Below are 27,982 nucleotides of genomic sequence, written 5' to 3' on the forward strand. Positions count from 1 at the left end.
TACATTACCAATGATATAATATTAAAGTTAGGATGGACACATGCTCACTACACACATCACATGTATGTCACGGTGAGGGAAACATGAGTAGAGACCCTTACCTGTAGCTTATTAACAGCTCAGAGAGGCGAAGGAAACCACAGAGATTTGCTAGTTTTCGGTAATAGTATGCTCCTTTATGGCTCTTCATGGGTTTTGGGATCCCTGGGGAACCCATACTTAGAGGCAGACAATACATGCTGACTGAGTAAGGGAATCAAGGGAGAGTTTCTTTAAGAACATATCTAAAATAAGTCTTTTAAGGGAATTGAACTTGACTCTCCTAAATGATCTTTCAATGTTATTTCCAAGGTTTTCACTGCAGACATGTACCAGGAGTTAAGTCTCAAGTTTGATTCTTCTCCTAAACCCAAAGGAAGATAGGTTCCCTGCAAGAGATGCCCTGCAATGGAAACCTACTTTTTAAAGAAGCAGCCATTTCTGAATCTGGCAGAGCATGTCTTGCTTTCATTTCAGAACCTTTCCTCTCTTCCTGTCACTCTGTGTCCCATTCTCCCTCTCAAGCCCGGCAGAATCTTCTGGCCCAGTGGGTTCTATAAACCACTGCCATTTTTTAACACAGAGCTTGTCTACACTTGGAAGGCAGTTGCATTTTTGCTATGATGTAGGAATTGAGAAGTGTGCAGCCATATGCCATGGGCTTGGATGATGGCTTACATTCCAAACAAGTTAGATGCTTCCTGGCCCACTGCTCATACTGTGTGGAAATGAGCAAACCTTTGCATTTCTAGGTCTTTCTTTGGAGAGCTGAAGATAAGAGGCTCTGACTATGTCAAGCTTTGCATATAGTTTTGAGACCTGTGTAGGGTGGCCTAGTCAAGATCCAGAGTAGGAGCTCCTCTGTTGAGAAGTCCCCAGAGGTTATTGTCTGAAGTGATGGCTCTAGCCAGAAGGAACTGGTATCATTGTTTGGAAAGTTGTTACTTCTGTCCGTAGCTGGTGTTGGCATCCCTTGTAGATCATCGAAGTGTGTCATCCTTATTAAGGTTTGAAAAACCCCGTGTCCACAAGCCATTCCCTTTTCTGGGGAGTGTTTTTTTAGACACATGCAGCAATTTTCTTCTTGGAAAATGCATTGTGGCAGGTGGGAAGCATCACATGAAACTTTTTCATGTTACAACTGCAGCTGGGCCCAAGTTGGCTTGGCAACAGTTCTTTTTGCCTAGGATGCTGCAAGTCTAGCTGTCATTCAGGCCTGAGGCAGATGCCTAGGATGTAGGTTTTGGAGCTGGTATTTGGTGTGCTGGCTTGGGGTGGAGAGTGTGTGTGTGTGAGAGAGTGTCACAGGAAATGGGAGATTTCTTCCAGCTCCCGTGCTCTTCTGGGAAGGTCAGAGCTGGCATGTGGCGGTGACCTCCACATGTAGTTGAAATAGTTGAACATCACATTCAGTTTGTTGAATTTTATAATAGAAAAATTATCAAAGCTCTTGGTTTGGGGTGATGGTTGAAATAATATCTCTGGGGGTGCTCAAGACCCAACTTACAAAATTCTTAATATATTCCCTGTGAGGCAATCAACTAGTGAGTATATATTTGTCACAGCTGTCTTTGCTTAGTGTCAAAATTATACATCATATTGTCTCTATAAAAATATTTGTGTGTGAGTATACATGCACACCCACCCAGAGAAAGGAAGGTCTCAGGTCAGACACGTAAGTGCTTACTGAACAATGAGTTTGACCACCTAAAAATGAAGAGAAGCATAGGCCAGTGTCCGCATTTGGCTTGAACATCTCAGCCAGCGATCACTCACATAGTTGACCTTGGTTTTTATTGAGGGCACTGAGGAGCCACATTATCAAGCACACTGAGCCAACCCCGATTCACCTTACCATCATTTTTCTTTCTGCACAGATGAAAAGGTCCTCAGCCTGATTGTTTTCTTTTTGTTCAGCCCTGGGTGGTGGTGGTGGGGAAAATGTGATTTCTGCATGACTACGGGTCTGCTCTCTATAAATACGCAAATTCGGGCCTTTGTTTTAAATGTAATCAGCAAGATTGCATTTGCATTGCTTGTAAGTGAATCACATAAGTGAAATTACTTTGCCTGCATCTCATTTGGTACCATAAAATGTTATGGGATACAGGCTGTTTTTCTCAAGCTAAAGTGTCTGGAGTTGGTATTAGGGTGCTGGCTCTCGTTTTTCCTTTGTGACCATGTTTGCTGTGCTCTTCAGAGCCTCGGTTGTATTTTTGTTTATATTGTTTAGGAGAGAAATTCTCATTGTAGTCCTCTAGAATGAGCTAAGATATTGGTTCAGTGGGGGGGTAAATGGGAGTTTTAAGACTATCTCTCCTCGTGTAGCAAGTGATTGCTAATCACTTTCTGTAGCTAGTGACAACTGCTTACTAAGGCTAAATGCCAGTCACTGTTGGTTGGGATTATAAAGCAATTTGAAGCTCTTCAGGCGTTTGGCTACAGAATGTAGTTTTCATGATTAAAAAAGAAAATCCAACTTAAGTCAATTACCATGTTTTTAGTTGTTTAAAAGACATCCTTAAGGCATATGACTTAGAAGGCAGAGTGAGATTTCTCACATTTCTCCTTGAAAAAAAAAGACACCATTTTTATTAATAGTTATTTATTAGTTATTGCTTTATAGTTCTAGTAAGAAATAAGCATGTCTTTTTTTCTTTTCTTCACTTTCTCCCCCCCCCCTTCCTTTTAAGATGCAGTTTATTATGTAAACACTCGAGGTTAGCTTTGAACTTATGATCCTCTTACCTCCATTCCCCAAGTGCTGAAATCACTGGCTTGTTTCTTTATGTTCTTTATAGGTTTTGGAGTTTCTATAGTTTTAAGGTGGGAGTCAATTGAGAGCAAGGTGTGAGGTTCTTAGGTATCTGTTTAGGTTTGGTTACCCACAAAACATCCTTATCAGTGACATCATTGATAATGAGATACTCCACTGCTGAGCATGAAGACTGTGTTCAAAGGTGACGCAGTTAGACAGTGAGACTCTAGCTGAGTGCTTCTGCCAAGGGCCCTCTGGGTTTGGGAGAAGTGTTGAAAACATACTTCATGTGGCTCAAACAGCATAGAGAACTGGAAAGGGTCGGATGTGGTGAATGGAAGCTACACCTTTAAAGTAAGGTGGTTTTTATTTAGTTGGCTATTTTTCCTGTCAGAAGGAAAGACTTGATGTGAAGAGAAAAATGAGCATTTCCCTTTAGTTATTCTCAACAAGATTTAGAAGGGGATTCAGTTTCACACTCTCAAGTCATTACAAAAAAAAAAAAAAATCTATCCATGAGAAATACATTCTATATAGGAGAGGAAGACTGAGTACAGCATCTTTTTAATCAGTAAACTCTTAATTGAAACATGCAAATAGGAAAGTGTTTGTTCAGTGTGTTCTAGGCAATAAATTCCTACAAAGCAAAAATACTGGTGTTACCAGTATTGGGTGCAGATTTTAAGGATTGTTTTGTTTACTCTTGTTGGTAAAATAATATTATAAAGTTATAAGATTTTAAAGTTGTTGCTTTCTACTTTTTAAAAATTTTTATTCATAAAAATCATAAAGACTTTTGTTCCAGTTTTCGGGTGGTCTGTAAAGGAGGTAGCTCCATGCATTGAGGTCTCAGTGCTTCCTTTAAACCCCATGACTGGCTGTATCTTTTGGGGTGTAGAGTTACCTTTCTGACTACTGTGACTTTTGTTTTAACCTATCTCCAAGGTGCACTGCTTTGTTTGAAGTTACTTCTTAGCCTTGCTCCCTCTGATTTTGAAAAAAAATTTTTGTGGATAGTGTTTCCAAATTGATAGCCTTCCCTCTTGAGGTAAGACATTTCTTTTTAGTCAAACTTCACAGATATTTTTATTTTATATTGCATTTATCACTATTTTTTTTTCATTGAAAAAAATTATCCGTTCTTATCCTCATTCAAATGAGCAGTTGTGCTTTGAAACCAAATCTGTCTCTGGCTATAATTGGCCTAGTGAAGGAGACCAGGTTTGCTCACTCTACAAAGAACTGCTTCTGACTGTGAGGCAGTCTATGCTTTCTTCTCTTGTTTCTTCTTTCTTCCCCACCCCCTCAAATTTGGAGTCTTCCCCAGCCATGAAATAAAAAGAAAGAAGAAAGGAAGGAGGGAAGGAGGGAGAGAGAGAGAGAGAGAAAGAAGGAGAGAGAGAGAGAGAGAGAGAGAGAGAGAGAGAGATTAAAGACAGAAACGACAAAGAAAGGGGGTCCACAGAAGGTTTTGGAAAACTGGGAGCAAAGCGCCCACTTCCCCTTAACTTAAGAGCTGAGGGTTTGAGACTGAGACCAGGGAGAAGGAAGTGGTCCCCCTCACCCCAGGGATCTAGCTAAAGCCTCAAAGAAAGCAACAAAGCAGCAAGAATTGCTGTGTAGTAGACAATTGTTTAAGGTCTCTTTCCAGCCTTAAGCCTGCAATTTTCTAGGATCTCACCAGAAACTCTGCTTATAGAAAAGAAGCATGTTTTAAGCCCCTGGTGTAGTCCTAGTGAATGTTGGTCTCACCATTCCAGATTATAATTCTGTCTAAGGCATCCCCAGAGCCAGCTCCCAGGCCAAAAGAGAGATAAGGAGGGGGAAGGGTTCTGACATGTAACTTGAGAGCCGCCAACATGATGTATTTGACTGATGCTTAGCAGTTGTCTTTCACTGTCCCTTAAGGAGCCAGTATCCACACTTGAGTATGTCTTACTTTCAACATGCCTGCATTCAGCTCCGCTGTGTCACTGAAGTTCTCAATGTAAATGCCACCAACCCCCACATGACTTGAATTGAGCCCCTCCAGCTGCCAAGAAAGGCAGTGTGCAATTGTGTCTCTGTCCCACCACAGCCGACAAGGTGACTCCCATAAGCCTGTTGGCTAGTCAAGCTCTATCACAGAGCGCGTTTCTTCTCCTTTGAAGAGTAAATTTTCCAGAGTAAGTAAAGTAGTTAGCAAAGTACGTCCTACATATGACCACGCTTGTGTCTGAGTCTGTGTGCCTGTGGATGGTCTGTTGAATGTGTTCTAACTTCCTGCACTACTGAGAAAGCAGAAGCCAACGCTGCGGGAGAGAACTGCGTATTAAGAACAGGTTTTTCAGGTACGTGAGGAGTCTGTCTCCATGTTTCTGAGCTCCAAAAGGCATCTTCCCTCACATTCATTCAAACCCTCTCTGGTACTGGCAAAGTCCATACAGCTCTAGCTGAGTGTGCCTAAGAAATAAGTCTCAGTGAATTTTCACACATTACTCTTCCCTCTGGGCACAAGGGTCTTTAGATTCAGGCTAAGCATCTTGGATTGGGTTCGTCCAGGACAGTTTTCATGTTCATATTGCCATAGCAACTTTGCGGTTGCTCACAAAGGTGTTGGATGGACGACTAGAAGGCTGATCTAAAAGTTGACCCCAGTGATCCTGTATAAATGCTAAATAGGGTCTATTAACTAAGAGATAGAGATAATTGCATATTTTGCTGTTAAGAGCACCAAGCAAATGATTCGAAATGCTCACTGGTAGGTTATTTAATGAGTACTAATTTCTTTAAACAAAACAAAACCAAAAAAAGCCAACTGCAACAACAAGAACACCCAGGAAAGTAACCACCAAAGTATTACTATCCAACTCTGTATACGATACCCCATAATAACAAAAAACAGCATTTCCAAATGAACATGAATCATAGCACTGCTGATAGTACAGCACTATAATTTTTCTTGACTTAGTAGCTTCTTTTGGATTATCAGCAGCCATGGATAAATAAAAATATCCATGCAATTCTAAAAGGATATTTGATTTTTTTTTATGATTCAAAGTGTGTGTTGTCTCCAAGAAAAACATCAGAATTGTTGCATCTAGATAAGACAAACAAGTTCGAAAACTTACCTTAGCCTTATAAGCAGAATGTTTATTGTGACAGTGTAACTATTCTAGTTTTGAGAGGCATTTGCTTGTTTGCTATGGTGCTTCTATTACTGAAATATTTATTGAATTTCTGATAGGTTGCTAGGCAAACAAAATTGCAAGTCTGGAACTTTTCTACACATTGGAAGGAGACTCTCCTAAATTTATTGTGGACACAGTCTTTCAGTGCACTGCCCACAGATGGTTTCTGTGAGTCTTTGTACACAGTTCAGAGTGGCCTAGGGTCGAGAACTAAAGCCTTTTATTTTGGTTGTGGTTTTTTGTTTATTTGTTTGTTTGTTTTTGCAAATGAGAAAACAACGCAAAAGGGGGCTGTCAAGAGTGACCTGGTTGCATAGTTTTTCAGTTTGTTGACTCTGTGGGTTATTGGTTCTACTAGTCTTTCAGGAAGGCCTTTCCATAGATTAACAATGTGATTTTGACTATTTTCTTTTCCAAAGTGAGACTTGTGATAGACCATGAAGAACTGAGGTCACAAAAACTCATGGAGGAAATGTAATCCAAACTTGAAAGCAGAATTTTGGAACCACACATTGAGGCTCTGGAGAAAAGCGTGACCTAGGATGACTTCTCTATGAAGGGCAAATATGGAGGGACTCCGTGTGAGGAGGTGAGGAGGAAAGCACATTGAAAATAGAGTCAAGTAGTTTAGGCCTCGATTCCCTTACCTGTAAAGGAGACCAGTATTGGCCAGAGCTAGTGGTCTCCAAGTCTCCCTGTAATTTCAAGCATTCTGAGGCAGCAGGACAAAGTTACGTAGATTCCCATGCATGAGTTGCTGGACTTCAGGGAGCTGCAGGACTGGATGAGAATGCAGTACAGAAGCTCCTGTGTACACACCACACTCCTAGGTCATGTGTCATAGAGGGGCCACTTAAACTGTCCCTCTAGTCACCTAACCTCTAACTGAGTAGAAAAATAAACCAAAAGATAAGCTCCTTCCCAACCTTAAAATACCCATGGGAACCCGTGAAAGAAATTTCTCAAGGGTCATGCTGATTCAGAGGTGGTAAAGATATATGAAGACCAACCTAGCCCTCAACAGTTTAGAATAAGAAAGTTGAGATTCTGCAAGAGCGTGTCAGATATTTTTGGTTCGATTCATAGATGCACATTTGTCACGAAGCTATGAATCCTGGACCAAGCAACTGTCTGGGAGCTTCGAGGATCAGTATTTTTGTTGACTCACTTCTAATTCTAACATCTGACTCCCATTTTGTTCACTGTAAAAGAAGGACTGGGTCCTCCCAAAATGGCTTCCTGGTTCTAGAACTCTGAATTGGTTTGCTTGGCTTCTATGCCTTGCATTGGGTTTGGAGTAGTTGGGTTCTCGAGGGGTATAGGCTGTGACTGTAACTGGTTTGAGAAATAGTTTCTATGGGGAAAATGAAGAAAAACCCACTGTGTACAAAATAGCTTACATCTGAGTAGGCGTAAGGTGTGTGGAAGGGGTAATGACTCTGTTGTCATTGAACTGGCATTTTAGAAATGACAGGAGAGGCAGGGCAGTGCAAAGAGGTCTTGATGTGGAATCCTGGAGACTGTTTGCCTTGGGGGCTGCTGTGAGCTGCCGTCTTGAAAGGAGGAGAGGTTACATGGATCTGTGGAGGTCAGAGAGGCTAGTATACGGCATCAGTACTAAATGCAGCAAACTTGGGGAAATCTCAGGAAGCCGAGTATACGTATCCAGGTTCTCTAGAGGAACAGAAGCAATACACTGAGTACTGACTACAAGGAAGTATTAGACAGGCTCATGTGATGTGGGGTGGATAGCCCAAAAATGTCTGTCTGCACACTGGAAAACGTGAAAACCCTGGAGTGTCTCAGTCAATGAGAATGGGAGGCCTGCAGGGATCCTGGAGGACCACAGGTCTGCAGTCCATGGTGGAAGTCTGAAGAAGAGGGGGTCTGATGTCAACAAGGGCTGGCGGAACAGTAATAGGGTAGATGCTCTCACCAGCCAAAAATGAAAACGGACACGGATGCACCTCAGCTTCTCCCTTGCTCATCTTCGTACATAGTTGCTATCAGAAGTCGGAAAGAGACTTCTTCAGCTAATCCTTCCTGGACACAGGCCATGCCAGAGGTCTGTGTCTTAGTCGATGACAGGTACAATCAAGTGACAGAAGTAACCATAATGCTGTACAGTAGGTTGCAGGACTCACGGCAACATGCCGGGTCTATAGGGCAGCAGCTTTAAAATCTGAGCCTTTTCTTAAAGGAACAAGGCAAGGAGAACCTGACTGTGGCCTCTGGATTTGAGATTCTCATCTTATAGCTCAGTGACCAACACTGAACCCCGCTTTCTAAACTGAGGTGAGGCAAACAGGGAGAGAGGTTGGGGTGTTTTCTCACCTTGTGGTTTGAGGGTCGGAGTAGGTCTTTCTGGATGACATCTACTGCCCAGTTCAGTTCAGGAGCCCGGCCCGGATCTGCGCTGATTGTTCAGGCTGCCAGGGTTGGTGATAGAGGATTGACACAGGGTTGGGAATGAAGGCTCTGCAGTTGGGATGCTCACAGACTGCCGAGAAGGTTCTAAATTGGGTGTTCTAAATTGAGGCCATCTCGGGATAACTTGGGAAGGGTGTGTCTTTCTCTGTCATTCTTTATTACCTTCATGAAATAAAAAAAAGAAACCCTAGTCTTAATTGTTTAATTTCTGATGCTGTATGTTCAAGGTCATTTGCTTTCCTACGTATCTTGCAGTTTGATATGCCGACAACTTCTTTGTGGCGTGCGGCTTTTCTTGTTGTCTCCACCAATACTGAGCCTTGTTGTTTATGATGTACCTGTTTGATGTCTTACATGGGGCTTGGCATTCTAGATGTCATACTTGAAGACCTGAGGAACTTTTCAAAGTAGCTGTTTAAGTCTCCGGTCATGAGGTTTGAATCAGAATTGTCCCTGCTCTTCTTGGGACAGGGCCCATTCTTTTCCATTAGAACATCCTTTGAACATGAAGCATTTGGTTCAGGTTCCTCACTCTGGCATTCACAAGAACAGTACACATCTTTTGGAACTTCAGGTAATGTGCCTGGAAATTTAAGACTGCTGTCTTCTCTTTGCCTAGCCTGGGACTGCTCAAAGCGGGAATCTGTGAGCATTTGCTTGTGTTAACTGTAGGAAATTCCGATAGAGCTTACCATTCATTCTGTCCTCCACGATGGTGAGTGGGAAGCTTTGGCCTTGAATGACTGACAGCAGCGGGACTGAGTGAGCCCTGATAGCGGTGTTTGCTGTCACCAGCCTTCTGTACATAAGATGAACAATTTCACTCTCCTTTCCTCTACCCAGCTCTTGTTCAACCCACAAACGAAAATAAAATAGATGTGATACCTAACATGAAACATAGATTTCTTTTTAATGGTGGCCAGTGGTGTTGAGTGGTCACTGAGCAGGGACTTCAGTAACGGAGCAGAGGAAGAAAAGAAGCCATTCACATCTGTACCCCAGTTTGCACTGAACTTGGCCTGCGAAGGTGGGAGGTGTTTATGATTCTCCACTGTGGGTGGCCAAAGCTGCCAAGAGCATGGTTTTGTTTATCTTGGAGGAGTTGCTATGATTGTTGACCAGAGCTACTGGCATTTGGAGCTCACGTATCGGTGAATGCATGGTCTGCTGGCATTTCGAGAATATGGCTACACTATTTCTCGCCACAGGGCAGAAGTTACATAGCTGGGTCCCCCTGTGGCCTGGCTTAGGGCCATGGGCATCTCCCATCATCAGGGCTCTACACAGAGAATTGTGTCTGGGCTTGACAGCTTAAATACCTTTGGGGGACGTTCAGCAGAGAGAAATGGTTAGGAAAATTTTGACAAAACGTGTAATGTTCTGCAGCCGGTGCCAATGTTTACAAGGAGCTTTTGGGATCATTCAACAAGCTGATGTTAGGATTGAAGTGGAACGGGAAAAGACATGACACACAAGAAGAAGAAAACCTAGAATAAAACATTTTGAGCACATAATGATCCCAATTATGTTAAAAAAAAAACCATAGAAGAAAGAGGAAACGGAAAGATACTAAAATGTTACTCTTAGCTATTTCTGGGAGAAAGAATTATGAGTCCTGCTTTATATATATATACATATATATATATATATATATATATATATATATATATATATATACATACATCCTTAATTTTACCAAGTTTCTCCCTAACTTTAGTAAGACGGCATTTTTTATAATTAGAGAACCAAAGCTTAAAAATAGTAAAACATAATGTTTCATAATTTTGGGAAAACTATCCTTTGAGGACAGGGACACTCATTTATCCCTGGCCTTCTGCTTTCTCAGATGACTCCTGATTGACTGGGCTAACACATTATCCCCTCTCCCCCTCCCTCCCTCCCTCCCTCCCTCCCTCTCCCTCTCCCTCTCCCTCCCCCTCCCTCTCCCTCTCTCTCCCTCCCTCCCTCCCTCCCTCCCTCCCTCCCTTTCCCTCTCCCTCCCTTCCTCTCCCTCTCCCTCCCTCCCTCCTTCCCTCTCCCTCTCCCTCCCTCCCTCCCTCCCTCTCCCTCCCTCCCTCTCTCTCTCTCTCTGTGTGTGTGTGTGTGAGTGTGTGTGAAACAACACCTATTTGACAGGAGCATGGGGAGCCCTGGAAGACAGGCAGTTTCAATAGTACCAGCTGAATAAGTAATGTCAGGGTCACAGGGTGAACAAGGATGGGTGTGACTGAAGGAACATGACGTCCCCCAGTGGGGCCGTGGGTGCATAGTTCTCTGTTTATATCAAGACTGTATGTGGAGCAGTTCATCAAGAAGAGTGTTCAGCCTCCATTGCCCTGCTTAAATTAGGGCGATCCGAGGCAGAAATAGCAGGGAAACAATGATATAATTAGTGGTCCTCTGCCTGTGCCTCCTGGCTTCCCACCACTTCTTGTCAGTATCCCGAGGAATCGGGAATTTTTACTCAAATGCAAATTCAATCAAACCTTCAGTAGGCTTAGTTCGAGCCTGCATCTCAGAGGTCTGTGCATTTGGAATTTAAATCTGTGCCAGTTTGTCTCCAGCACCTACTGTGCTCATGAAGTTTCCTCAGGAGTCTAGTAAAATGCACGCAGGGATGGATATAAAACCATTGGCTTTTCTCTCAAATGAAATAAGATTTGGAAGTCAGTAATATTTGGACCAGTTAAAACACCTGACAGGGGATAGAAGTTTTTAGTTTTTGAATTGTTTTCTGTTTGGCATTATCAAGTCGTTAAAACCAGAATTTATTTAACAAGTTTATTAGGCACTTAGAAGTAATTTTTTGAAGTCTGAAGAAAACTTGTATTTCTCCCACTGAGCTTTGGACTGCTTGGTGAAAGGGATCGTCCGGAGAGGCAGTTAGTATAACAGTGAAAGGTTGCAGACAAACTCCTCCTGGAGTTGAGGCTTTGTGCCTTATGATGGTCTGACTTTGGGGAAATTGTTTAACTTCGTAGCCTGGTGTCTCGCATCTGTAAAAGGGATTAATAGTACCTACCCCACAGGATTCTTGCAATGAAAAGATGAGGTAAGGCTTGTAAGGCATTTGGCACAGAGCCCCATCCATGGTTCCAGTACCTACTGACTGCAGCTGTTACTTTTATTACTGGACTTGAGAAGCTTGGAGCCTGTATTAGGTCTGCTGTTGACTTTTGCTTTCAGAAAGTCACTAGGCCTCTGGGCCTTAGTCTCCCTGTTGGAATAGTAGCAACTTTCTGGAAGGTAAAGATGGGATGGATTTGTGCCTGAGGAAGTGGTTTAAAGGGGGTGGGGCTCCACCGGCACTTGTGGAAAACGTGGAGATGAGCAGCAGTGTGGGTGAATCATTAGCTCTTCATGGGTTGAAGTTGTTCTTCTGGCTCCACTCTGGGAGTACAGCCTGCACACAACAAGTCAAGTGAGTTAAGCTGAGACCCTAGGGGGATGAAAGCTCTCACCCAGAAGCACTGGGATGCTAGTCACTCATCTGACTGATGTGTTGCCTTCTCGCCAAGGAAGAGCACGGCTAGGCTGAGCCTGGTAGAACTTCATGCATCTTTCCCCGGGCTGTGCCTTCTGGCTAATAGGAAGTCTCCTGACCGTGCTGCTGCTGTTTGCACATCCCCTCAGGAGCAAGGGGAGAGTGGAACGAGACTGCTGCTTTCTGCTCTGCAAGCTGTGTGGGCACGAACGAGGCCTAGTGGTCTGGGGAATGCCAGACTGACTGTGTGTCTGTGTGTAAGCTTGTCTGTACCCTCAGACCAAGTGACTACCCATCTTGCCTGCATCCTGAGGTGCCACTGGTACCCAGCAAAGCTTTACACTGGTAAGCTTGCTTGCATCAATATTCTTGCCTCTTTTTGCAATGTCAGTAGTGTGAGTATTGACTGGCCCAAGTCCTGTAGTAAGCATGTAAGAGTCAGAGCAAACAGAGGGAAACGATATTCTATCCCCACAGTTTATCCAGCACTGGTGGCCATGGATTCGGCACTCTTGGCGTGCTTCTGATATGGTAATGCAAGGACAAGAAAGGAGCAGTAAGTTCTTTAGAACCAAAGGCCGACGATGCTTGTTGGGGGAGTGAAATCTTTTCAGAGACTGATCCTCAGTCCTCTCTAAATCTTAGATTCTCATGAGATTCCACTTTCTCCACAGAGGAACCTCAGACCCTGCACTAGCTGAATTCAGTCTCAGCAGAGCCTGCTTCTCTACAGGGGACATTTGGGGATGTCACCTACTAAGGTGACTTCCTTTTCATCTTCTTGGGAACTCTTCTGAGGCTCCCTAGGGGGCATCACCATATTTTATATTACTGTGACGATACTAGTAGAAAGGGTGCAGACTCAAACAACGTGTCCCCTTAACCACCCCTCCCCAAAAGATGATTTACAGCAAGCAGTGAGCCACAGAATTTGCAAGGCTAACTTTCTCATGTGGAAGAGAAAAATGATGGCGGTGCCCTTTAGCTAAGTACACTCACTTCAGCCTTTGTGGATTGTGGTGGTCACATGCTCACCCCCTCACAGGGAAGAGAACTCGAAACTATTATAAGGCAGAACCCAGAGGTGTGGCTCTGCTGAGACCTAATACTGCAAGTACAGGTGGTTCCTGGTGAAAACAGGCTGCTTTTCCTTACGATTCTTCCTCTTCTTCTCCCCCCCCCCCATTTTCCTCTTCCTCTCATTCTCCTCCTCCTCCTCCTTCCTTTTTTAGGGAAGGCACCCTCTTCCATCTTCCCACCAGTGCCTTAGCAGAGAAAGCCGGCATTCCTGAGTCTTAGCAGGGCCACAGGGACAAGAAGCTGTTTGTCAGAATGCACACGTGAGGAGCTTGCAGCTTAGCGGCACACGAGCAGAAAGAAGGGACAGAGGCACAGCTGGGGTTATGCAAACAGGGCGGATGAAGGGTTTCTAGTGAGTCTTCAGCAAATGTTGACAGAGAACCGAGGATTAGCTACAGTTTGTTTCAAGCCAAAGAAAGTACCCCAGGAAGTGGCTGCTTTGGAGTAGAACAGGAAAGGTTTGGATGTGAACTATGAGACCCTTAAAGTGTAGAAATGACATATGTCCAGGCACAGGAAGAAAGCAGATCTTCCCGAGAGTAAGACTGGACATCTTCTGAGACTTGTGTGCTGTTTTAATGTGTATACATATATGTATGTATGCACACGTAAGCTAGCTGTTGAATTCTGTTGTTTGTATAAAATTTAATCTGTATGCTGGGTTCTAGAAGTCTTCCCTTGTGTGCTTTTATTGCTTATAAAGTTTGAAGTAAAAGAATACACCTTTTCTCCCCTTAAAGATACTGTATTGGGTGATCAGACTTAGCTGTAGTAATGATTAGTGCTCAGATTTTGTAAAAATTGATACTTAGATAATAGTTCTTACTGGGCTCTTGTAATTTCAGTGCAACTGTGAAGGATCAATACAAGCTTTAACAAACTTAGGAAAAAGTCACCTTGCAAATTCGGCCTTGTGAAAACTTTTCCTTCTGAACTTGAACTTAAGACTTTCTTGTCCCTGCCCTTTTCATTTTCCCCTTCTGAATTTAAATTCTGTTTCTTTTACGTAAAAAACAAGATCACTGTGGTTCTCCAAAGCTAAACTAGGATTTTTTTTATGGAGCAGGTTGAGGGAAACAAGCCTTCTATAGAATAGACCTCCTCATCTCCAAGTAACCTGCTTCATTCATATTTCTCATGGAAGAAGGGAATGTCAGCAATGAGAGATCAAACAAAGCTGCAACAGAGTGTGACACACAGGTCATTCCTATTCTCAGCTCTTTCACTGGCAAATCTGGGATGGAGGTGTTAGCTCCTGGTGAGGGCCTTTTTGCTTTGCATTGTCCCAAGGCAGAAAGCAAGAGGGTGGGAAACAGGGAGTGAACAAAAGCTGCTTGAACTTGCTTTGGGAATAAACTCACTCTTCAGGTTAGGAATCACTATAAAGATGACAGTGTTGTTCATCTGTCAGTAGGCAGGGTGCCACCTCTGACTCTGTTGTGTTGGCGTTACATTTTCAGTGTAGGTAGATTGAGTGGGGCACACAGGAACTGTACCAGTGCAGTAGCTATGTCTTTGTTCAGTCTTAGAGGCAAGCCTTATCATCACCCCAGTTTACAGATAAAAGATATGAGGCTTTGACAAGATTATTCGCTTGTTTAAGGTCTCATGGTAGGGAAGGGTAGAGCCATGTTGCACAAGCAGGTCTTGATCTTCTGTGACCTGAGTGTCTCCTGTAGGAAACTCTTAATTGCTTTGCTCTTTCTCTGCTCCATATACATGTATTCATGGATGTAAGTAAGTGTGTGTGTGTGTGTGTGTGTGTGTGTGTGTGTGTGTGTGTGTGATTTCTAGCATGCTGATTATATTTTGTTATGCATATAATCCTAAATGAAAAGTCAAGACTCACGATGATAGATTACTCTTTCTCTCTAGTACCTTCTGTATATAGATGTGGTGGAATGGAAGGTGGGGAGGGCAGAAAGTTATAGTCTTTTGTGGAATAGATATTAAACAAGTTTATAAGAACATAGACAATTAGAGCAGGAGTCAATTGACCCTCCCCTGGACGTAGCCTGTTTGCATTTACCAAGAAGAATGGTTGTCGTTGCTTCCCGAACTCTGTCCTTTTCACAGGCTTAGAGTAGCCCACAGAGGAAGGCAGGTCTCTGCTAGGTAAGATAGCTCCCAGAGGCTTGAGCACTGACTTCAAGGGATGCCTGTTCAAGGCTTATGTTTTCCTCCACACCACCAAAGTTAGAGCAAACAGCATAAACACAGGCTTTTAGGCAGGCCAGGGTTTCCATGCAGACCCCCAAGATCATTGACCAACCACCAGGGAAGCTTGGAGGTTACAAAACAGTGCACAAGTACATGATCTCCCCGAGGGTTTCAAAAGACTAAAGGCCATAATGCATACGTGCCCCGGATACAGAAGAGAGGCAACACTGATAATTAGGCCTTGTTATCACCAAACAGGGAGGCTATTCCTCTCACTTTAAGCTGTTATTTAGAAGATGTCTGCAAGGCTGGAGATATGGCTCAGTGGTTAAAAGTGCTTGTTGCTCTGGGATCAGTTCCCAGCATCCATCTGGCGGCTGACAACCCTCTATAACTATATCCAGGGAATTTGAACTAACACAGACATATCCTACACCAAACACATACAAAAGTCAAACTAAAATAAATCTTAAAATAATGTAAGCAAAGGTCTGTTGAGTGATGGAATCCAGACAACAAACCTCGCTGAGGAGGCTGCTGTAAAATATGACATCCTGGTTAGTTTCTGCTGAGTCACTTGGAAAATAGCAAATGCTTGAGAGGTTTTCTTAAAATCTGCTTATCTGTCTAAAGACAGTTTTTCTAAGAGATCCAGTTATTATTCCTGTCCTGCCTAGAAGTTTCACCAACCAAAGGCATTTGAATGCTCTCACAGGAGAGAAGAACCACAGGTGAACTTTGCCACAAGGATTCTACCTCCCTCCTCTCTCCAAGGACTTGGCCTCCTTCCTCAAAAATCACCCTGGCCTAAGCTATCTGACCTTTCTCTTATGAAGACAGCACATTCATGACCAGGTCTCCCTGCTTTTTTGAGTGTTTGCTTCTCTGTGGGTGCAAGCCTGCATGTTTGTGACCTATCCTCTAAGGGTCCAGACAGTGAATATTTTGGGTTTTACAGGTCACGTGATACTTGTTGAAACTGTAAAACTCCACCCTGGTATATTGAAAGCAGCCATAGACAATATTGAAACAAATGAATGCAGTTGTTCCCAGTTAAAACTTACAAAACCAGGTACTGGGCTGAATTTTGCCTGTGGGCTAAGGTTTATCACCACTAGACTAAGAGCTAATTGGAAAGGGTAGGGAAGACAGATTGCCCAGTATTCTTAGTGGTAGGCCTTGTCCGTGTCCTGCAACAGGAAAACCCAGGCAAAGCTTGGGCAGTGCTACCAGAAATTGTAAGGTCATGTAAGGTCACATGACAGTTGGCATTGCCTGTGTTATATAGAAGTAAACTGTGTGGCTCATCCTTTGCTACTTTGTGGGCTCTTCTTTCTTCCGTCCTTGTTCACCTTTTCCCCACCTAACAGTAGATAAGAGAGAAAAAGGAAAGGGAGGAAAAGAAAGAGATGCTTAGGGAGTGACATTATCATTGAACTACTTCCTGCTGATTAGGGGTATCTGGTTTCTTGGGGCAAGTTTGATCTTTGCCACAAGGATATCTAATTTCTTCTTTGAGCACAACTACTAAACAATCCAAAACTAACAACGACTAGCAACAACTGTCAACAGCCAACGACCCAGCAACAACCCACCATCCTTCAGGACCCTAGCAGTTGTATATTCTCTGACTAGACCCCAGAAATGAAATCATCACACAACCGCAGAAACTATATGCAGCTGGCAAAAAACTAAACCAAAACAAAACAAAACAAAACAAAAACCAAAAAAGTATCACACCCCTGCTAGAGCGTGATGCAAATCATGAAGCAACCGCATATCTTCACACCTGGGATAAAAGCAAAAACAGATTCTATAATATTTCTATTTTTTTCTTTAATGCAACGAAAGTTCCAAAATTCTCATGACAAAACTGAGCACCGGGGTTCCAGACAAGTCAACAACAGCTTCTCTTTTCAACAGAGCAGTTGCTGGTTAGTCCTCGTCTTTATAATTGGGCACAGCAACTCACAGAACTCATGGAAAGGGTCATACTTGGTGGAACTCTAGTTTGGCAGCCTTCCTGCCCCCAGCGTGGGGGAAAAGTGATCTTCATGGGCTCTGTGGATAGGTGTAAGCTTTGCCACCAATCAGTGAGTTAGCCATTTCAGCCAGAGGTAAAATATAGGATTAACGTCTTTATCATCTCAAAGCAGCGTCCAGAGACATACTGTTAAATGTAAAAATCATTATGTTGGATTAATTTTGAAAAGTGATTAAATGTTAGAACCTTGCTAAGGGTCTTGGAACTGCTCACTTATCTCGAAACATGCTTACATGATTTTCTATATTTGGGTTAAAATTATGTTTTGTTTTTTGTTTGTTTGTTTGTTTGTTTGTTTTAGCCTTACGCATGACAAGTTTTGTGGCTCTATTAGGTAATCAGAGTTAGAAAAAGAAACCAACAATGATCATTATAACCTACTTGAATTGGCCCTGCTTTTTGGTGTTGATTTGTTGTTGTTTGTTTGTTTTCCCCAAATGCCTTGTACACCAGTGCCTGGCATGTAAATAAATACCACTGCTACCATTGATTAGCATTGGTTAGCATTGGTTAGCATTAGTTAGCATCATCATCACTTCCCTGTTGCCTTCTCTGCTGCAAACTGCCTAGTTGGCCGTATAGACAGACTTCTTGACAATGTGTGCGTGTGTGTGTGTGTGTGTGTGTGTGTGTGTGTGTGTGTGAGAGAGAGAGAGAGAGAGAGAGAGAGAGAGAGAGAGAGAGAGAGAGAGAGGGAGAGAGAGAGAGAGAGAGAGAGAGAGAGAGAGAGAGAGAGAGAGAGATAGCGATGCTGCTGGTGTTTGATGCTCTCAGCCCTGTGTCCCCTTTGACTCAGCTTGGCTGCACCACTGTATGTCTGTGGCTTCTGTAGTCACTGCCTTTCCTCTTCCACTCCCCTCCCCTCTTCCCCTGTGTGGAGCCACATCAGCTTTCCACCTGGAAAAGTTAAGAGCTCTTTTGAAGCCCCTCCAGCCTTGTGGGCAGGCTCTCTCTGGCTCCTCCCATCTTTCTTGGGTTTCAAGTCTTCTACTTCTCACTGCCATGGAGACACTCTTGCAGCCACAACTTATTCACGAGTCTCCAACTGTCTACATAGCTCCACACTACTCTTACTCCCTGGACAACCCTAGTTTCTCCCTGACCTATGTTTGTTTCCATCTGAAGTCAAATTTCAGCTGTGGGCTATTTTGGGGTTCTGTCTTTGTGATGGAAGGAGGAAACTCCTTCCCCCACCCCCATCCACTACCCACCCCCAACTCCTGTGCATCTGACACTGACACACTCACTGCCCTGTGTTCTGAGCCCTCTCCCCTAGCTCCACACACAGGCAAGTGCCCTGTGTCCTTTGTCCCACACAGTACAGAAGCACTTCATGTTTGCACATGGCTTCCCAAATCCTATATTCCCAAGCCACAGAGGCTGTCTCACTGCTCCCGGCAGCTGGAGGAGCTGCTCAGTACGCTCCTGTGAGACAACCGAATGACCAAGACACTTGCCAATACTACACTTTTTTTTAAATTAAGAATTTGTAAATTATCACAGAATCCTTAAAGATTCTTCGGCCTCCTAAGCACCCTGTATGAATCCGCCCTCCTAAGCATCCTGACGCACATAAATAAGTGGTTAAGAAATGATTGCTGACCGACTGGAAGAATGGCCTCTCAGGAAAGTGTCACTCTTTCACAAGTGTAGGACCATTGTCTAGAATTTTAAGCTAATCAATATGGCTGTCACATTAGAGGCAGACATTTAGCCCCGAACAATGTGTTTCCAGTGGGTTACTTACACCCAGTGCTCTGCCATCTGAGAGACTGATACAGTAGCCAGGCCGCTAACACCTCGAATGTCACCACACCTGCAGGACTGTGAATTCACATTGTGCGCACTGCTCGCTCTCCGATTTCAGTTGTTGCCGCTTAATATTCACTGAACGTTGGCACTGCACTTTTGTCCTCAGAAAAAAGCAGAGGTGACATGCGTTCTCGCTGGGGGCTTTGTTCGCTGTAATTACCTGGTGGTGGAGCAGTGTTGATACAGCGCCTCAGCAGTTTCAGGGAAACAATGCCCCCCATGCCAACCAGGAGGTAGTTCTACACCTGGAGTGTTTTGGTCTGCACACTCCTTCAGATCTGCCACAGTTCTGGGGTGTGGTGGCCAAACCAGGAAAGCTTCATCCATGAGAAGTTTGGGGGAAAAGAGAACAACTTGGTTCTGGAAGCGGCTTAGTTAGATCAAACATTCTCTCCTCGGGTTTCCTGCGCCATCTATCTCTTACTCTGGTTCCTTTGTTCCCCTTCGGAACAGATGCTTCTGGAAGCTCTGTCCGGGGACTGTAGTTGACATTTTATTCCTCCTCTGCAGTCTCACTAGTTCCGACTTACTTGGAAGAATCTGGACTGCAGTTAACATGTTAGGGAAGCAGAAATGTGGAGTTGAAACAAGAAAGATGCTTTAAGAGACCTCAGCACCCAGGCATGAAGACACTTGCCCTCAGTCCTAGCACTAGCAAGGAAGAGGATGGAGATTCAAGATTTGACACTAACCTTGCTTACATAAGAAATTCAAGGTTGGCCTGGGCTACATTGGTACCTGTTTGAGAGAGACAGCGATAGAAGGACAGAGGGAAGGAAGAAGGAAGAGAGGGAGGGAGGGAGGGAGGGAGAGAGATGTTGAATAGTTTTTTTGGAATCCTGTGGCCCACTTTCTGTACACAAACAATAAGAATGTGACTTGCCCAAGTTCTCAGAGACAACAGGTGAGCACACACATCCCTGGGTCAGACTCAGTTTAAGGCTTATCAGTGGAACTACCTCCTCTTCAGAAACCTGCGTTTAAAGTTACAGGTCTGTGCAATGACTTAAAATCTTTAAGAACGAAGGTCACTGTTTCCAGTAGTATTCTAAAAATCAAACTTTTATCTCGTCTCTTCCCTTGGTGCACTATAATATGCACATTAAAATTTTGAGAGAATTAATTTGATGGAAACTTGCATAAGGATTAAAGGACTATTTAAGTATTATTGGCTGACAGTTTAAGGAACTAGCATTTTGTCATCTAATTTTTATTACATTTCATCTATTTATTTATATATAAAAGTGCATTTCATTTTATTTATTTTTGTATTTATTTGTGTGTGTGTGTGTGTGTGTGTGGTGTATGTGTGTGTGTGTCTGTGTGTGAGTATGTGTGTGTATGTGTGTCTGTGTGTGTGTCTGTGTGGTGTATGTGTGTGGTGTATGTGTGTGTGTCTCTCTCTCTGTGTGTGTGTGTGTGTGTGTGTGTGTGTTTGTAGGTCACAGGATAGCTTTTAGGAGCTCTCCTCTGCCATGTGGGTCCCGTGGGTTGAGTTCAAGCCATCAGGCCCGCCAGCAAGCACCTTCAACCAAACCATCTCCTCGGCTCATGTCTTATCATTTTGAAATGACTCCAGGTTCAGAAAACTTTCAAAACAAAGTGTATGAGAAGAGAGGAGGATGGCAGGGTCTGAAAGCATGGTGTTCGCTCCGACTTTGGTTCCTTGGGGGAGCGCGAGTCACTTTATACCAATCAGTGTTTTCCAAAATGTGAGATGCGTTGTTATTGGTGTTGGGTGAGATGTGTTAGAGCGGATCAACATTCGATTAAAATTTTAATTTATTTTAATGTATAATTGAAAAGTATGACAAACATGACCCCATAGATAATACTTTTCAGATACAAACTAAAAGAGCAAATTTATGTGAGAACTTTAAGACCTATAAGAAATGAACAGTAAAGTCCAGTGAAGGCAATGCTAACAAAAGATGCGGGCTTAGTCGAGCCGGGCTTTCCTCCAGTATAGAAGCCCTGTAATTCCTAGCCTGGCCTTTATTTTGAAATTGTTTTTATGTATGGGTCTTTTGCTCTGCATATCTGGGCACCGAGTGCATGTCTGGTGTCTAAGGAGGTCAGAAGAGGACATCTTGATTCCTCTGGAAACTACAGTTACAGGCAACTGTGAGCTGCCGTGCAGGTCCTGGGAATTGAACCCCAGGTCTTCTAGAAGAGCATTCAGTACTCTGAACTGCCGAGCCATCTCTCTCTCCAGCCCCATTCCCTATTTGTTCTTGTTCTTGCGCTTGCAGGGTTTATATTTGTCTTCATCAAACAGAACGTCTAATTCTACGACAGCACACATACAATTTGAGCTTTCATGCTATGCGAAATATTTTACGTTAAAAATGAAAACTTTCATGTCACGTTGGAAGGCTTTTGCAGATAAAATCAGCGCACTGCATAAGCACGATGTAGTGGGCTTAGAGAGGAGCAGGCGATGGTCCTGAGATCCTGTTAAAAATACTTGATAAGGGGCACTCTCCACGCTCACACTGACGGGAGGCTAATTGTGTACACAGCACAAGGGTTCCATTGTGCTCGTGGTGTACAGAATACATCCACACCACATGGAAAGCTCTTCTTAAAGATTTATCAGTGAAACCTCCAACTGTGTATAATTACTGAGAAAAAAAACACATGGCTAGATGACTCTGACAGAACCAGTGGTATTACGGTATTTGGGAGAAGCCTGCTAAAAAAAAACCAAAAACCTCACCAGTTGTCGGGAGTAAACAATGGAATACTCCATTTAGATGTACAGCATTTGGTTAAGCTTTAGTAATAACATGTGAGATTGGTACAAAATGGGTGTAGAGACTGGAGAGATTCTTGGTGGTTAGGAGCATTTGCTGCTCTTGCAGAGGACCTAGGTTCTGTTCCCAGCACCCACATAGTGGTTCACAACTACGTGTAATTGCAACTCCTGGGGATGTGACTCTTTTATCCAGCCACGGTGGTCTCCGGACAGACATGTAACTTACACACATATACAGACACACCCTTTACATACATATAAAACAAGACAAAAGAAAATGGAGAATTAATTGAAAATGAGTTTGAGATGATGCCTCCGCTCGCTCCCTCTCTGTGGTCTAGATAAGTACTTGTCTTTCATGAATGGCTTATTGTTCCGTCAACTCACACAGAGCATGACTTCTGACACTATAAACGGAGAAGTTCCAGCTTGCAAAGTCTTCATGCCGAGGCTAGGCTCCTGAGGTCACTAGGTTCTCTGGCACACACAGGAAAACTGGATAAACTGGCCACTCAGCTGGAGTAAAGATTACAGATCACAGAGGACTATTTCAAATATTTGGATAGCCGTCATGTGGAAAGGGGACTGGGTTCTCACTCTCTTACTATTTCAGAAGGAGATGACAGGAGATAGGCTTTCAGAGTGCGGGTTCTGTGTTCATTATTGTGCGGTGTGTTGTGTGTGGAAAGAGATATCTTTTTTATTTTCACGTGTGTGTGTGTGTGTGTGTGTGTGTGTGTGTGTGTGTGTGTGTGTGTGTACTGTGTGCATATGTGCATATGAGTGGTAAGAAGCACCATCATACCCCAGTTTTTTTCCTAGACAAAGGAGCCAGGCAAAGGGTTAAGCCATGTAACGTGGTTTTCCACCATGCACAGTTTGAATCTGAAATGTCCCAGAGGCCATTTTCCTCCTTAACCTTTAGGTTGCTGGTCTGTGGTCGCTGTTGAGAAGAGGTTCGATCTGTAGGAGATGCAGACTTGTGGAAGGAAATGAGGCCATGGGAGGCATAGTCCTGAAGTGGTAGGACCTTGGCCTCTCCTCTCTGTCACTGTTAGCCACAATGGTGAGAGCAGCTTTGGTCCTCCCCACACTCCCTGCCATGGTATTTGGCCTTAGTAGAGCCCGAAGCCACAGAACCTAGTGACTGTGAAGTGGAAACCCCTGCAGGTGTGTACCAAAGGAAACCTTCCTCTCTTTTAAGCTATTCATCTCAGGTACTTTGACACTGTGACACACACTGTTACCCCCGGAGAGGGATTCTGAGCTCTGGGACCCCATTTACATCACTCACTCTCGAGATTCTGTTTCCATTTTCATTGCATGTGCTTTGTGCGGACCCTGTACTTGACAGTTTATATTTTCACAGCAGCATAGCAAATTAGGCATTTGTTGTTCTCATTTTATAGATGGGAAGAAAGAAAGTGCAAAGGAATTAAGAAACTTAAGCCCAAAGCAAATGACTCAGAATTGCAATTCGATAGGATCCTTGGACCATGTTCACTTTCCCTGGAGATGCAGAATCTGGGGCTAAAATCTGTTGTGGGGGGAAATTAAATATCTTTGTATTATCTGAACATTCCAAACATTTATACCATGAATAGTGTTCGTATCCGTACAACACGACTTCCCTCGTGCCTTCACCCCTCCCCCTCTTGGCTTGCTATCTTCCTTTTCTTTTCCTTTTGTTAATAACCTTCCTGACCCAATTGGTGCTACCCTTATGGGCATCTGGTTATTCACTGGGGTATGATCAACCTACCAGTGGCCACATCTTCAAAGGACAGTGACGCTTCCTTCTTTAGCAGCCATTAATTGCCAGAAGCTCCTCCAGTAGGGCATGGCCTCTACCATTTATGCTGGAATTGTAACTGATTGGATCACAGACAGATCTTGTGGGGTTAACCATAGCTGCTAAGAGGTGGTGTATGGAACAGTCAGATTATGTCCAGAATTCAGCTTTTCACAGCTCTCCTCACCATCTTAAAGTCTAAAATTCTTCAAGCTCCCTCTACCTTGAAGTTTCCTGAGCCTTGGATGGCAAGGGCCTGACAGAGACAACCCATCCACAGTCGGTCACTGAGTTCTCTGTATTCAGGACATTAAGAAGTTACGAGTTTCTGCCCTAACCATTATCCCCTGCAAAGGAGGCTTCTATGACCAAAGTTGAAAGCTACCCACAGATCTATGGGTAGAACTGTTGTTGCTTGACTGAATGGAACCAAGACAGTCTAGTTAGTAGAACTCCAGCACCTGAAATGGCTGGGAGAAGACAATGGGCTCAAAATCTCCCTTCCTCTGCGAACTTTGCAAAGGAAATTTATGTCAACTAGGCCTGGGAAGGGTAGAGGGGATTTGGGCATCCTGTAAGAAAGTGAACCTGACACTTTGCCCTGCTTTGGGATTTTATGATACTGGTGTTTTCTTCTCATCTCTCCACATCATCTTGTTTCCCCCTGGGAGTACTCAGACATATGTGCAAATAGATCTCATTGTGGTGTTTAAAAGTGGCCCCGGGGCTTCAGTGACATGTTGGGTCATCTGAGAAGTCAGCAGCCTGAGCCTTAAGTAGAACTGCTACTCAGTACAGAGGAAAATGGTGTGAGTCTTCCCGATAGATCTGTCTCCAGCAGAGTTCCCCTTGGACGTTCGCTGTGGTAAAAGCATCTGGCTGTCGTGACTTGCCTTAGGAAGGTATTTATCAGATGCCCAGGTTGGAGGGTCTAGCTTCATCCAGGGTTGCCTCAACTTTATCTCCACTGAAACCTGCCTGCTGGCCCAGACATCTTATTGTCAATTTTGGAGTCCTTGTGTGGAGATACCATTCTTCTATGGATTCCCAGATGATATGTGTCAAGATGTCCTAAGGTGGGGCTCTGGGGTGTCCTGTCTTATCTTCTCTAGCCATCTCCTGGTTTGAACTTTATGTTGGAAGAAAGGACTTCACGGTCTCAAGGTCAGAGTGTATATACTCAGTTTGTATTCTTTATCCCCACTACCCCCAACGCCTCTCTGCAACCATTCTTCTATGTGTCTCCCAGTTGTCCCATTTCGCTTTGATAATATCATGCTGGCAGTGCACACGAGTCTGTGTGTTTCTGCATGTCTCCGAGTGTCTTGCTGTCTGATCTGGACTCTTAGCTCATTCTGGCTCAAAGCAAAGATAAGCCAGTTTCTCTCTTTTTCTTGCCCCCACCACCATTTCTATTACATTGTACTTTACACATTAACGTGAACATGTTTCTCTGGGAAGATGTGGGGAGGGGGTGCGAATGGAAGCCAAAGGGACTTGAACACTGGGTGACATTTCCCATGGTTTCACAAAGTTCACTGTTCAACTTGAAGTCAACATACGGGAATGTTCTGTACCGTGTGATGATTGGCTCCTGCCAAGTTGTGGAATTATAGACCAACAGGGGTCTGTTCACTGTGGCCTGTGCTACTTTCTGTCTACCTAATTCAGCACGATGGCTTTGACAACCCTATGATGTACTGCAGTGGACTTCCGAGTACTTTGAAGCAGTAACCTTGCATGTAGCTTGGCAGAATTGCAGAGTAGTACCTTGTTTATGTGCTGTATCAGTTGGATAAACACTGGGAAATAAAGTTATGTACACACACACACACACACACACACACACACACACACACACATACACACACACCTGTGCACACTCACAGCATTTAACTTGTTCTTATTTTGAATGATCCAATAATAAAATCTCCAATGTCTGTCAGTTGGGTCTGAATGCAGGAGTCACGTTAGGGTGAGGAGCGGAATTTTCTGTCTAAGAGCCATATCTGTCGCTTTCAGAAGGTAGCAGACAGCTGCAGACAGGGACACTCACCCATTCTCTGGGGAAATTGTTTTCGGAAGACAGGAGATGTAGGGTGGGAACCATTGAGGTTGAGCATAGGAGTTTCTGGGGATCCAAGGAAGACTGAATAATTTCCTATGTTAAAGAAAAAACATTGTTGAATATAATAAAGGGGGCTTATCAGCTACTGATGAGATCAGTGGGTTAGTAAACTTTCTCCATGGTACCAGCGTCCTCGATCATAGTCTTTACAGGAAAAAACCATGGATGTGTTTTGAACATGTCAAACTTTATTTGGTGGTTTCTAATGAGATTGACTTTAATAACTGCATCCCAGCTCCGGACTCCCTCCCTTCCTCCCTCCCTCCCTCCCTCCCTCTCTTTCTCACCCTCCCCCCACTCACTCCTCTCTCTCTTCATTCTCCTTTTTTCTTCTTTACTTTGCTTCTTGGACAAAGATGAAAAGATTAAGCTCACATGGAAGAAATTCAAGGACTATCTAGGCTGCATACGAATGTCTTTATTTTGTTAGTGCAATTACCTTGTTAAAGAGATTGTTTCTTTAAAAAGACAGAGAAAGGAGGAAATTAAATAAACCCAGTAGAGACATTCTGCAGCAGAAGTTTGCATGTGTTGCTCTGCGTTCTTGGATGCTTGCCAACTATCAAGGGCGAGGCTTCGATAGAAAATACCGTTCCTTATTTAATGTTTTACACTTCAACCTCCACATCGCCTAGTTGCTTCTCTGGTGACCTTTTAGTGTTTATGGCCGCTGCTTCTCCTCTGTCACCCAACAAGAAGTGTTCATGCCCACAAAGGCATTAAAAGAAACCATTGGTAGGGAGTTGATACAGTTAAACTGCCCTTAACTCGGGGACAAACCTCTTAAATAATTAAAACTGTATGCTCCAAGAGTCAGATTTGCATTTCTTTACCAAGTTTATTTAACACACTTTGTTACACTCAATTAAACGAAAATGTTCCCTTTCATTTTCTTGGCTTTGGGTTGATCACTTTACCTTTTGGTTCTTATGGCCCCCATGTAATTTCACAGTGCTTAGGTCTCTGAAACTATACATGTATTAATGCCCACAGTTATAAACAGATCCACTCGGAAACATGCAACTTAGATTAAAGAGAATCTTTGTCCAAGGTATATCTGATCATCCTCTCTAACCTGAGGTGTAACCTAGACTGCAGGTAATTCCTGGTGGTGAAGATGAACTTGACAAAGCTCTTCGTGTAAGCATCTAAAAAGAAATTTATGTGGCATTCCTTTGCCTCCCCAAAAACTTGATCAGAAAAACTCAGAGCGAAAGTCTGAAGGCATGGGTGTTGACTGAGTGTGGACAGGGGGCTGGATATAAGCGCTGTCTGCATGTCAGCTGGCTGAGCATGCGCAGGCTGCTCTCTGTAAATTAGCTCTTTGCTTAAGCTATGCATGTTTAAGAAGGAATTAATGAGAGATCCGCTTCCTAATGAGTGCTGGGATCCGAGGAAACATGATGAGAGAGAAAGGGCATAATTTTGCTTCCTTAGTTGGGGATCAATATCCCGACACTTCATTATTAATCACTATCAGTTTCTTGGGCTTTTTCTGACTCTTGCCTTTTAATTTTCCTGCCAGGTAAGTAACACATTTTGAATTTTCCTAATGGGACTGTAAATGAAGGATGCTCTCGTCTTCATAGGCCCCAGGTGTCCCTTTCTACCTCGCCCCCTCTTCTGTTTTTTGTGTTAGACTGGGTGTGTGCATGATGACAGTCTATGTGTATGTGTGATGACTATGACAAGGGTTCTAACATGTTTAACTGTTACGGGATCTGTTATGTCTACTTTAGGGTCGACCCCATCCCATATGACACTCCAAAACCAGCGGGCCACACGCGGTTTGTCTGCATCTCAGACACACACTCCAGAACAGATGGTATCCAGATGCCTTATGGGGACATCCTTCTCCACACAGGCGATTTCACCGAGCTGGGACTGCCCTCAGAGGTTAAGAAGTTTAATGACTGGTTAGGTAAGGAATGATTGCGTTCTGGCGGCCCCAATTAACCTTTCCCGGTCTGAGTGTCACTCACTGCGTCCTAATTGAATTAGAGTACTTGGAAGCCGGCTCAGCCATTTCTTGTATGATATGCTGTGGTGTCTAGCTTTAATCCAATTTTGTTAATTAAAGATGAATTTTTAGATATTTAATTTTACTGTGCATCCTTTCAGTGCCTGGCCTCAGCGGCTCTGGGGCAAAGAGCTCGGAAGCTTTGAAACCGATCTCATCTCCCTCCTTCCACTTTGATGAGGACATTCATTGGTGCACACAAGGCATAAAATCATATTTTTAATTCATTGGCTCTAGTCTTTCCAAGGTGTCATTAACAAAGGTGTACAAAAGACTGAGAGGTAAGAGAATGCTTCTAAGTAACGGA

The 27,982-nt window shown here is 43.6% G+C and overlaps 1 protein-coding gene across 2 annotated transcripts in view; it reads left to right on the forward strand.

Moving 5' to 3' along the window:
* The window catches only part of MPPED2 (metallophosphoesterase domain containing 2), a 169,142-nt gene that overhangs the window by 24,361 nt on the left and 116,799 nt on the right, over positions 1-27,982 (forward strand). For both annotated transcript variants that reach the window (XM_080931599.1, XM_080931600.1), the window contains exon 3: positions 27,395-27,576. In XM_080931599.1, coding sequence (XP_080787725.1) covers positions 27,395-27,576 — 182 coding nt within the window. The remainder of the gene's footprint in view (positions 1-27,394; positions 27,577-27,982) is intronic.

Source organism: Micromys minutus (genome assembly GCF_963924665.1).
Source record: "Micromys minutus genome assembly, chromosome: 17".
Taxonomy (NCBI): domain Eukaryota; kingdom Metazoa; phylum Chordata; class Mammalia; order Rodentia; family Muridae; genus Micromys; species Micromys minutus.